The 11814-nt window shown below is 39.5% G+C and overlaps 1 protein-coding gene across 2 annotated transcripts; it reads left to right on the top strand.

Annotated features, from left to right (window-relative positions):
• The first annotated feature begins 371 nt into the window (after positions 1 to 371).
• Positions 372 to 11534, top strand: ptbp1a (polypyrimidine tract binding protein 1a). 2 transcript variants are annotated; one of them, XM_073848437.1, is made up of 16 exons: positions 373 to 444; positions 1430 to 1483; positions 2304 to 2334; positions 4100 to 4166; positions 5153 to 5325; positions 5423 to 5569; positions 5684 to 5839; positions 5972 to 6082; positions 6174 to 6354; positions 6437 to 6517; positions 6614 to 6774; positions 7714 to 7747; positions 8318 to 8410; positions 8482 to 8698; positions 9332 to 9409; positions 9487 to 11534. In XM_073848437.1, the coding sequence occupies exons 1-16, from the start codon at positions 437 to 439 to the stop codon at positions 9617 to 9619; spliced, it is 1725 nt and encodes a 574-aa protein (XP_073704538.1). In that variant the 5' UTR covers positions 373 to 436; the 3' UTR covers positions 9620 to 11534. The 2 variants fall into 2 exon arrangements, with proteins under 2 accessions (XP_073704537.1, XP_073704538.1); XM_073848436.1 differs by having other exon boundaries at positions 372 to 444; positions 6437 to 6774.
• Positions 11535 to 11814: the final 280 nt, after the last annotated feature.

The following is an 11814-nucleotide window of genomic DNA, read 5'->3' as shown; positions in this document are numbered from 1 at the left end:
AGAAGTGATTAATACTGAAATTAATACATTAATTTGCTCATTTTTCTTCCGATATCAGTATAATCTTATTGTTATTAGCTAAGTAAATATCTTAGCAATGTGTAAAATGTAAAACTATTTTCCTCTTTGACTGAACAGCCTCGTCCTTGTCGTTGCTGATAATGGGTTCAAGCTCAGTTCACTCCTCCACTTCTTTTCTTATGGCGGCAACCAGGAAAAGTTTTCGCAAACTTTTTTCGACCGCCTTTCCAGATTGACAGCCCTTCTGTCCAATCCCGTTGTCCAAGAACATTTAAGGTCCCGCCCACCCTCGCTGCTCCAGGGTCGACTGACTAATCAGAAAGCGCCAATCCCCCCTCCGCCATTTTGTAAGGATATAAGAAATACTAGCAGGTCTACCTCCCGTCTACGACAACCTGTAGTTTTGTGTAGTGCCATGGACGGGTAAGTTGAAAACACCGTCATTCCAAGTCTGATACCACTTAAACACGGTTTTGTCTTTGGATATTTTATGCGTAGTTATGCCTTAATACAGTATGCGCGTTTAAAGTGTGTTAAATGACGTCAAGCGAAGTGGAAATGGTGATTTTTGACTCGTCTCTGCCGCTCTTAATGTCTCCCGTGCCGGAAGAGCCCAAAAGTTGGACCAAACTGAGCAGCAACCTGTTGCAAGTAGTCTAGTCGAGACAGCTTCATGAAACACAAGCGAACTAGAGTTACAGGATTTTTTTAAGCTCACTTACAATCGGAAAAGATCAAACGAGGCTTGCAACGTGTAGAAGCGATAGAACAGCCACTATTTGGCAACCAACGTGTCTCAGTTTCCGCATTGTTGTTGGGTGGCTAGCTAATTACCTGCTAGCCTGCTAAACCGATGCCAGTTCAACTTTATTCCAGCTTTAGTCGTTTGTATTGTCGACGCACGTTAAATATGTTTCAATCATTGCGAAATAAATTTGATAAACGTACGAAAGTACGATTGCAGTACGTTAACTGTTTTACATAATGACGCGGTGAAGATGTCACTCGTGGTTCAGAAATAATCTCGATTTAAAGGTTTTAATAGTAACGTTTTATTTACGTGTAAGTAGGTAAGTATAACCGGAAACTTTATTTCTAAGCATGTACTTGCTTATGCTGATTATAAAAGGTACACGTTATATCCACAGAGCATATTTCGCCTAAAATGAACATTAAAATGTACATTTCAGGCTCAGGAAATGTTGCTCATCTTGTTTCAGACCTTTGTTTTTTGGTTTACTATAATAGAATCAAAGATGTTAGACAGAATGCCAGCTTTTAGCCTATAATGAAAGTTAATGGTGACCAAGATCTGTCATTGAGTCTAACATATTCTGCATTCAGTTGATGTTGGAAAAACGTAGAAAAAAAAGTTTAAAACATGACTAAAAAAATCTGTCTTTTGCAGCCGTTTAGAGACTGATCTGTATCCTCTGGGATCCAGTTACGTCACTGAAATAGAGTAAGTTTTGCATTTCTATAAATATGCACTGGACTTCATTATCACCTGAATTGACCTAAACTGAAGAATTCAAAATATTTCCAAAAAAAAAAAGTGTAAAACGAATTCATACTGTCGTTTGGCAGAAAGAGTGGCATAACAGGCCTGCTTTGTTTCACTGTTTGCTTTGTGTATCAGGTTGCCTCCTAGAAGGTGCAGCCATACAAATGCAATGCTTGTTTTGTACAACAGCTGTCGGATGTTCCTCCTGAGCCTGTATTCTGTTTGCAAAATCTACATTTTTGTTGCAATAAGTACACCTATTGGTCTAAAAACCTATTTACACTGACTAAATCATTGTAGGATGCCAAGTCTCTGTATTAAACTCTATCAGACAGTGCTGTCCGCACTCACACTGGTAGTTATCAGCATAAAGTTGAACTCTTTACAGATATCATTTGCAGTTTTCAGTACGAGTTGCCAATTTTGTTTGCAACGGAAGTTACTGAACTTGGTGAGCTCCAGTGATTTGGTCATGCGAAGTCCGTCTAAAATTAAAATTTGATTTTCCCTCAGTTTATTCAAATCATAAGTCAGTGTCTCATTCAGATCTGCTTCCATCCAATCATGACTGATGGGTAGATCCAATTTTTTGTTTTTTTTTTTCAACAATTTTACTCAGATTTACACCACAAAAGAGAAGAAAAAAATTGTCCATAGTTCTATTGCATCCCAATTTTAAATATTGCATAGTCTTGTCTTTTGCTATGTGTTATCAAATGTGATTGAGCATGTAGACTTGTGTATTTTCTAATATTCTCAATTTTTTTTCCTTTTGTAGCAGTGTCCATGATATAACGGTCGGCACAAAGGTATGTCATTTTATTTTTTCCTTTAATTTTTTTATTAAGTAATTGTTGGTTTCCCAGTTTGTTTGTTGGCAGTGTTCAGTAACAAAACTAGTTTTGGTTGTATATCTGGTTTTAGGGGTTGTATGTTCATCCTTCCTCTTATTCTAAATTGCTGAGACAAAGAGAACTGCTCTAAATTGCTGATCCTGAAATTCTTGTCCCATCTGCATTTGATCCTCCGACTGTAATTGTTCTAGTCAAAGGTCGCCTGCTGTTTAAACAATCACTGTGATAAGTGACCCAAAGGTGAAAGAAGTAGCCTGAACTAAAATCTTGTAATTGTTCTGTGGGGAATTTACTTTCTACTTGTTATATTTTGCTCTTATGAAGTTGTGTTATGTTTACAATATTGCTTTTTTCACACTTATTTGCATGTGTTTGTGCATGGAGACCGCCTGTTGTTGTTTCCCCTGATGTCTTTCACACACGCGAGGAGGAGTAGAGATGTAGTAGATTGAGTCGCAGCCCTGTCGGAGTCTGAGCACTAATTACTGTGGCTGGAATGCTGTGGTTGCATTCCTGTCTCCCTGACCCCCTTATTTAACACAGACTGCGCTCTCACCCAGGAGGCTTGCACTTTGTCAATGGATGTAAACATGTTGGCACCTGCAAGTCTTGAGCTCCTAGAGACGAATGTGGGAGTCATGGTTCTCGGCTCTATTTTTTTTTTTCTTTCTTCCCTGTCCTAAACTGCAGTGCCCCGCAGTTAAAAATAGAGGAAGGAAATGCTGGAGTTGGGTGGATGTTTCACTCGAAAACAATGGATGGTTTAACCAGAGAAGGCTTTCCTGTCAAAACTGCTCTGTGAAAGTGATGTGTTGAAACCTGACTCCTGCAGGTTTTAGCTTGGAGGAATGTTGTGTTGTCTTTTGTTGTTGTTGTTGAGGAAATGCCGTGCCACGTAATCTCTATTCAGTTTTTTTTTTTTTTTTTTTTTTTTTCCTTTCCACCCAATATTATTGACTGTTTGTGCTGTAGACTGCTTATTCAGCCTTCGGGGCTGTGTTTAAGGTAAACTTTATCCAGGGTGTGGTTAAGTGCCCTTGAGGCTGTTTGTAGTCGACTGTGGAGGGGAAAATCAGCCCGAGGACCAGGCGTTCAGCTTTGGTAACAATACTTTCCTTTGGGCTGGAACAGAACGTGCATTGTGGTAATAGAGTGTAAAGGCTTTGGCTTATCCAGCGCATGTGACCACTTCAGCAGAGACTTGCCATTTGAAGTGGTTTATTAAGAGAGTGATGCTGAATGATTTGCTCATTGCTCCATTGGCCAGCCAAGTGGCTCCAGCTTGGCCTTGAGTGAGGGACTTTGTGTTAGTGTTATGGCAGGACACAGCTGCCTCTGTTTGCATTTCTCTTTTTCTTTGTTCTGCTTTTACCAGCAGTAAACTGTGTAGTGCTCTTGTCTACAATAGTTGTAACCATTAGGCAATGAAATTTGTTTGGGTTTTGTTATTTTGGAAATCTATTCCAATTGCGTCATCTTAATGATTGTGTAATCAGATGACGGTTAGGCAGATGCTAATCTTTGTCACATGACTTTCTATAATTCTGTATCGTATGACAATTTAACCCTTGCAGGCATGTTTCTTTATGTGGACTTATTTTTGTTCATGCACTACTGTAGATGTTTACTTGGTATTGCAGTGTTTTAAGGTTTGAGTGTCCTATTTTGCAAATCTTGTAAATGTGCCCTGCTTAAAGAACCACTTTTCTTGTCTTCTCAGAGGGGATCTGACGAACTCTTTTCCTCTTGCATATCTAACGGGCCTTATATAATGAGCTCTGGAGCAGGTAGGCATTTATGACTTTTTCTCAATTAAATCAAACTGATTTTAAATGCCATTCTTTTGAACTTTGTTCATCAAAGAACGTATCAGTTTCCACAAAAATATGAAGTAGCTCAACGGTTAACATTAATATTAAAGGATTAGTTCACTTTCAGAATAAAAGTTACCTGATATTTTACTCACCCCATGTGATCAAAGCTGTCCATGTCTGTCTTTAGTTGAAAGGAAAAAGTTTGAGGAAAAATTTGTCCATATAGTGGACTTCAATGGGGATCAGTGGGTTGAAGGTCCAAATTGCAGTTTCAGTGCAGCTTCAAGGATTCAACACGATCCCAGCCAAGGAATCAGATTCTTGTATCAAGCGAAATGATCTGTCATTTTCTTTTTTCCCCCCAACCTTTTTTGCGCATTACGTAGTTGCACTGAAAGGTCACGCGTGACGTAGTGTTTACGAAGTTAGCGTCCAAAGAAAGTCAAACACCCTTCACAAAAAAAGGGGAAACGACAATGATTTGTGCACTGGATGATTTTAAAGTTGGAGGAGAAAATTAGATGTTTTTCATCCTAACTTAACTTTTTGAACTGAATACACAAAAGAACTAACCTTGCGTGACTTTTCCAAAGTGGTTGCGTAATGCATGAAGTCAAAGAGCTAGTGCAAGATGAGCATTTGTCGTTAAAAAGTATAATTTATTTTTAGAAAAAGAATCGTCATTTAGCTAGATATCAGACCCTTATTCCTCGGCTGGGATTCCTTTGAAGCTGCATTGAAAGTCCAATTTGGACGTTCAACCCGTTCTGTCCCATTGAAGTCCACTATGGAGGAAAATCCTGGAAAACATTATAAAGTCAAAAAGAAATTATTCACATCAGCATATTTTAATTTCTGAAGCATGTGACGCTGAAGACTGGAATAATGGCTGCAGAAAATTCAGCTTTGCCATCACAGGATTATTGTTGCATAATTTAAACTATTACTCTGTCTGTCAGCAAATGGTAATGACAGCAAGAAATTCAAAGGAGACATCAGGAGCCCAGGCATTCCTTCACGAGTCATTCATGTCCGCAAACTGCCAAATGACATAAACGAAGCAGAAGTCATTTCTTTGGGGCTTCCCTTTGGCAAAGTGACCAACCTTCTGATGCTGAAAGGAAAGAACCAGGTAAAAATCACTGCTTCCTTTCATTTCCCACAAAATATGATTACCCTGCTTTGACAAACATCATTGTGCCCGGTCTTATTGTGTTATCTCCTTGCAGGCCTTCCTGGAGATGAACACTGAGGAGTCAGCACAGACCATGGTCAGCTACTACTCCTCTGTCACCCCTGTCATCCGCAACCACCCAATCTACATGCAGTATTCCAATCACAAGGAGCTGAAGACTGACAACTCACCCAACCAAGTTGTGAGTACAAATTACATCGCATTAGGCATTCAATCAAGGGCAATTACTCGGTATAAAGACTCAGTTTCAAGACTGATAATGTATACTTGTTCTCTGCCCCCTCCATTCCCATAGAGAGCACAGGCAGCACTGCAGGCGGTGAATGCGGTCCAGACAGGAAGCATGTCTTTGAGCACTGTTGATGGAGCAGGCATGGGGAGCCAGAGCCCTGTGCTGAGAGTCATTGTTGAAAATCTGTTCTATCCGGTTACTCTTGATGTTCTTCACCAGGTACTAACTGTCCTTGAAACAAATGCACTGCAAAATGCTAGATTTACTTTAAAAGTCCTTTGAAATAATAATAATTATTATTATTATTATTGTTGTAATCATTATTAATATATTTTTAATCCCCCTACTTAGATCTTCTCAAAGTTTGGCACAGTTTTGAAGATCATAACCTTTACCAAAAACAACCAGTTTCAAGCACTGGTCCAGTACTCAGACGGAATGACTGCTCAGCATGCAAAACTGGTGAGTGGCACAGCAGATCAATATCTTAATGGATGAATGGGCAGCTAAATCCCTTCTGAACCCTCTAATTATTTGGCTTAACGTTTAACAGTCTTTAGACGGACAGAACATCTACAATGCCTGCTGTACCCTTCGCATCAGTTTCTCTAAGCTCACCAGCCTGAATGTTAAGTACAACAACGATAAGAGCAGAGACTACACTCGCCCTGACTTGCCTACAGGAGACAGTCAGCCCTCCCTCAATGCACAGACAATGGCTGCAGCTTCCCTGAGTAAAACTTAATTTACTACTTTATTGAATAAATGGTGTTTTTTAACATGCATAAAATCACAAACTGCATTTTCCTCTCTCAGGTGCTCCTGGTATCATCTCTGCATCACCATATGCTGGGGCTCATGGTTTCCCACCAACATTTGCCATTCAGCAGGCAGCCGGTCAGTTACAGCCCTTAGATGGGTTCTCTGTGGATTGCGATGGCAGTTTCTCAGCATATTATCCATGCCGTATAGTGACGGCCGTCTCTCCCACAGGTCTGTCTCTGCAGGGTATGCCTGCTGGGGCTCTCGCTTCACTTGGCATACCCGGTGCTGCGGCAGCCGCCGCTGCAGCGGCTGCTGCAGGACGCCTGGGCTTTTCTGGTCTTGCTGCTGGAGGAAACAGTGTCTTGCTGGTCAGCAACCTTAACCCTGAGGTTAGTCCCTTTTTTTTGACTTGGCTGTTAGTTTGTTAGTCTTTTGTTCTTGTTTCAGCAAGCCAGATTCAGTTTTTGGTTAGTAGAACTGTAAAAGTAGTTGATAGATAAAAATGAAGGGGGCGGGGGGGTTGTTGGTGTTGGTGGGAAGTAAAATAATTAGATGGCATCAAGTGATTTAACAAGCTACTTATTTCTATAGCTCTTCAAATCATGTACTGTGTTTATGACTGTGGAGGCTCATTTGCTATTATACAAACATGCATGTCAACTGTTTCTTAATATTTGTTGACTCTTGTCTGAAGCCATCTAAACATTTCATTTCTAGTATTTCTTTAGAGCTATGAGTATATATAGTCTCTATCTTTCCTGTATTTCATTGTTAATCTTCTCTCCTTTTCTTTTTTTATTTCCTTAGTGTTCCTATAGTGAAATGCATTTAATTTAGCAAGTTCTGCTGAGTGGAACACTACATTTTTTCTTTGTGTATACTGACCTTGTTTTTTACTTCCTTTTTCTTGTTTCTCTCCCTCCCCATTCCCCTTCCCCCCCCTTTTATTATTTTAATACTTTGACCTGGAATCTTTTGCCAACTGACTGCACAAATTTTTTTTTTTTTGTGTGTGTAATTTTACTCCCTACCTACTCGAACAATGTGGTTCCAAATTTACATGGATACATACACTTTGTTTTTTGCTGTACAACCAACACAACAATTTCCCCAACCCACCACCACTACATTGTCGGATATCCTCCTTTACCTCTACCCTTCCCCCACCTTTCCATCATGAACAATATCACCCACCTTCATGATCCTACCACCGTTTTTTGCCATTCCTGTGGAACTGCCTCGCTGTGGACATGTTCAACCTCCACTGTCCTGCCTCCGATCTTTTCCTGTCCCTTCCTCCCTACGCTGCCTTCCTCTGCTGTCTTAAGAGCGTTACGCCCCAATGCCTCTTTATTCTTTTCGGTATGTTATCATTGGCATCTCCTTTTTTATTACCTTTTTTGTTTCATATTTTAACTTCATCTAAGATGTGTACTTGGTTTGTACGTGTGAAATATGTGGGGTTTTAGAGGATATGGCATATCAGCTGCAGCATTTTAGGCTCATTTATTCGTCATTCATTGTTAGTTGCTTAGTTTGGACTAATCCTTGCTGTTATGACTCCAGAGTCCAATTTTAAAGCCTGAAATGGACTTTTGTTGCAGCTTTTTGCCTATTGTAAATGTCATTCCCTCTGTATATAGGAAACTGTATGTTTGATTCTTCTGATGTTTTGTTAATCATCAAAGTTAAAGTACAAACTTCCCCAGTCCCAAAAGTGTATTAAAACCATACAAGATTACAATTGGAGTATGTCTTTCCAAAAAGGACAATCTCTGTTTTAATAGATTCTCGAAATGCCAGGTCCAGTAGAGATGGGCCAAAGTAGAATAGATGTAGTCTCTTACCAACAGTAATGCTTGGCTGTTAAATTACTTAATTGTCTAGATAAAGTAATCATGTCCTCACATAGCTATCGTCATCTATTGGTAGGTGTGTATGGTGATGTCATGAGGGTGAAGATCTTATTCAACAAGAAAGAGAATGCTTTGGTACAGATGTCTGATGGAACCCAAGCCCAGCTAGGTATTTATAATGGTCTTCAATTTTTCTAAGAAGCTTGATTCTGCAGTTCTAACCTATCTTGTTCTTTTTAGCCATGAGCCATTTAAATGGGCAGAAGCTGTATGGTAAGGCTTTGCGGGTCACTCTTTCCAAACACACCACTGTGCAGCTGCCACGTGAAGGCCATGAGGATCAGGGGCTCACCAAGGACTACAGCAACTCTCCTCTTCACCGCTTCAAAAAGCCAGGCTCCAAGAACTACTCCAACATCTTCCCTCCTTCCTCTACTCTCCATCTTTCCAATATACCGTGAGTGCACTAAGACTTAGACCAATCTGTTCAAGAACCTTCAGCATTGTCTTAAGTCCCCATGAACTCAAAGTTTAGGTTTTGTTTTTCAGTATGAATATGTTAGCTTTAAGGTCATTTCTAAGCTAGTGTGCTCCAAGATAAGTGTTCAGAACTTAAAATTATGGATCAACGATTTTGATGACATCATCCTGTACTTCAACTTCCCATCAGACCTTCTGTCTGTACTCTGTAGAATCCGAAGCATCCCGTCCCCTAAATTATAAATAGACACTGAAGCTGTGGCTGAAATCGGTCACTTGTTCACAGAATTAGTATTTTCTGTATGGTGAATGGCACATAGTGCACTATATAGGGGGACGATTCAGACAGTGAATTGTTCTTATTTGAATTGTACACGGAATGCTGTGTTTTATAGCGATATAGATGAGATTGTGGCTGTCAAATGAGAATTTGCAGAGCTCAACTGCTCTGGCCCAAGCTGATATCTAAACAAAACCCCGTTGGCTGTTTAAGAAAGGGGGTGGAATTTTGATATGCGTTTCACTGTCCTGTTGCAATTGAAGCTACGTCAACACGTAGAATAATGCTGCGTGTTTCAAAACATTTGACACTCGTGTCTTTTCTTCGCAGACCTTCTGTCACTGAGGAACATCTCAGAGGCTTGTTTCTAAGTCCAGGAGCTGTGGTTAAGGCCTTCAAGTTTTTCCAGTAAGACTTTCTACAATTTTGAGTTATTTCCAGGTATTTCCTGGATGTCTATCTAACAACAATGTTAATTCTTTCAGGAAAGACCGAAAAATGGCTCTCATCCAGTTGGGCTCTGTGGACGAAGCCATCGAGTCTCTGATCAAATTTCACAATCACGACCTGGGAGAGAACCATCACCTCAGAGTGTCTTTCTCCAAGTCCACCATCTGATGGAGGCTGTTTTGTTTTAGAGAAGGTGAAAGGACTGTCACTTTAGACCAAACTTTAAGCCTTCCACAATTTATATCACTGTGGACATAAGTTTTCCACAACACACACTTCATCATTCCTTTTATTATATCTATATCACACATATATGTCTATTTGTAATTCCACTTTGAACCAGTAGACCAGAGGAACTGAACCCAACGTGACTTGGGTTTCAATAGTACCTTTTCTCAGACGGTTTGTCTCATGATTTAGTTAATCATCGGCACACATCGGTTTTTGGATCATAGATGCTGCATAGTTTACACTTGTGCCTCTGCGGAAAGCCGCACCCTTTCAGGTTGCACACGCAAAGCCTTGTTTTGTTTGTTGAACCTATAATTAATGTTTTCAAAGCTATTCCCTATTTGCCTTTCCAAAAGAAGCAACTGTGCCTTACATGGTGCTTTAAGTATATCTTCTTAATGGCCTTAGTAATGTCATGATGTTTTTGGCTTCTTTGCAGGAACCTTGAACCTCAAACATACAACAAAAACTGCTTGATATTCTCAGGTGGTCCCTGTTTAAATTTTGACTAGTGAATGCCCAGGAATATCTTCCTGTGAAAGGCAGCAACTAGTTCAGGCTTTGGTTTTGTACCTGATTGTCACAGCTTATTTTGCATATAGTTATTCTATATATGTGGTTCTACTCCTTATGCACCGTTTGTAAGATATTCTATAGTTTCATTCCATGTTTTAAATCGCACACACATATTTGTATACTGTATCATCTATTTGGGCATTGGCCCACTGCGCTCTCTGTGCCTAGACTATTGTATTCTTCATTTAGTTGGGAGTGTTTTGCCGATTATGAAACAGTTTGAAACCAAACCAGAGTTTGCCACCATTTTTGGTTGTTTCATGTGGCAAAGTAAGTGTTTCAATGAACTTGTAAATAGTTCATTTGGACCTTATAGAGCTCTCTTTCTGTCACTTGCCTTTTGTGTTAAAGAATATTAGCATTACAAAGTCTTAAGCTCTTGTGTGATGTTTGTGTGAACTGAGACCGCTGTGACGAGACTTTAGACTGTTTTTAGCACTTGGAAATATTAAGGCCATGGTCTTTCCGATGCATCCATTTCAGGTGGATTGTGGCGTGAGTCTTGATGCACAGACATTCCCTTTTACTTTTCGGCTTGTACTTCGGGGGAAATTCTCAGTTTCTTTTATTCTTTGTGATTTAGCAGAATATTGGCGTTACTGACAGGTGTTGAGCTTGTTTGGGTGGGTATTTCTTTGTTTTTGTTTTTTTTCTGAACAGTAGCATGATGGACCAAAGCATCTTCCCTGTTCTGCCAGCCAGTTTTTGATATCTTATTGAGGTGTATACTGTGCCGCGACATTCTGTTTTATCAACTGCTTTGATTTCAGTGGGCAGAAGGCAAAAGAAATTGGGGGCTTGTGTGTATATTATTGCCTTTGTTTACAAGAAGCAACATAAGATCTTAAAAAAAATGACAAATTAGGAAAGCCATTTTTGGCCTATCAAATGATTATTTCTGTTATCAGAGAACAGAACCAAACAGAAGTCTTAAAGTAGCTAGAGCTCCTTTCTATTGCGTTAGTTCTACTTTCTTGTTTTTCCCAGTATGGATGTAATATTGAGAAACGGAGTGGGTGAGGGCTACTGTATATAATTTTTGTTTTGTACAAGTAATTTGAAAAAAATCAACATTTGTGTCAAACATGTATATTTTGATAAAGTAATAGACATTCAGCTCATTGTAGAGCCTTCCTTTTTTATTACACGATATTAAAAGAGATTCCAACACATTGTGTCTGTACATGTAGTTGCCCTTCTGAAAGCTTAACTTTCTTTTGATATAGATGCTCATACTTTTTCTGTCTTCAATAAATCTATCTGTTTCTTGCTTTCACCTTTTTGTCTCAATTTCTGAAGTTATTAAACATCTTGACCTTTTCATATTCTACATCTGTATGCTCTATCAGTCATGTGGTTAACAATCTTTCTTTTCAACCTTCCTACATTTGGGAGAGGCCTCTAATGACTCATTGGTTTCACTAACTTGTTTCTCGCCATCTGTTTGCTGTTACAGGATATAGAATGAGAAATTGCTGTAGGAGTTTGCTTTAAATGTGAAACTGATTAAACCGAGGAGCAGCTTCACATCCATTGCTTAAATAAAATGTTTTACG

Source organism: Garra rufa, chromosome 10 (assembly GCF_049309525.1).
Source record: "Garra rufa chromosome 10, GarRuf1.0, whole genome shotgun sequence".
NCBI classification, from domain to species: domain Eukaryota; kingdom Metazoa; phylum Chordata; class Actinopteri; order Cypriniformes; family Cyprinidae; genus Garra; species Garra rufa.
Note: the sequence above shows the minus strand (reverse complement) of the source record. Positions and strands in the feature narration are given on the sequence as shown.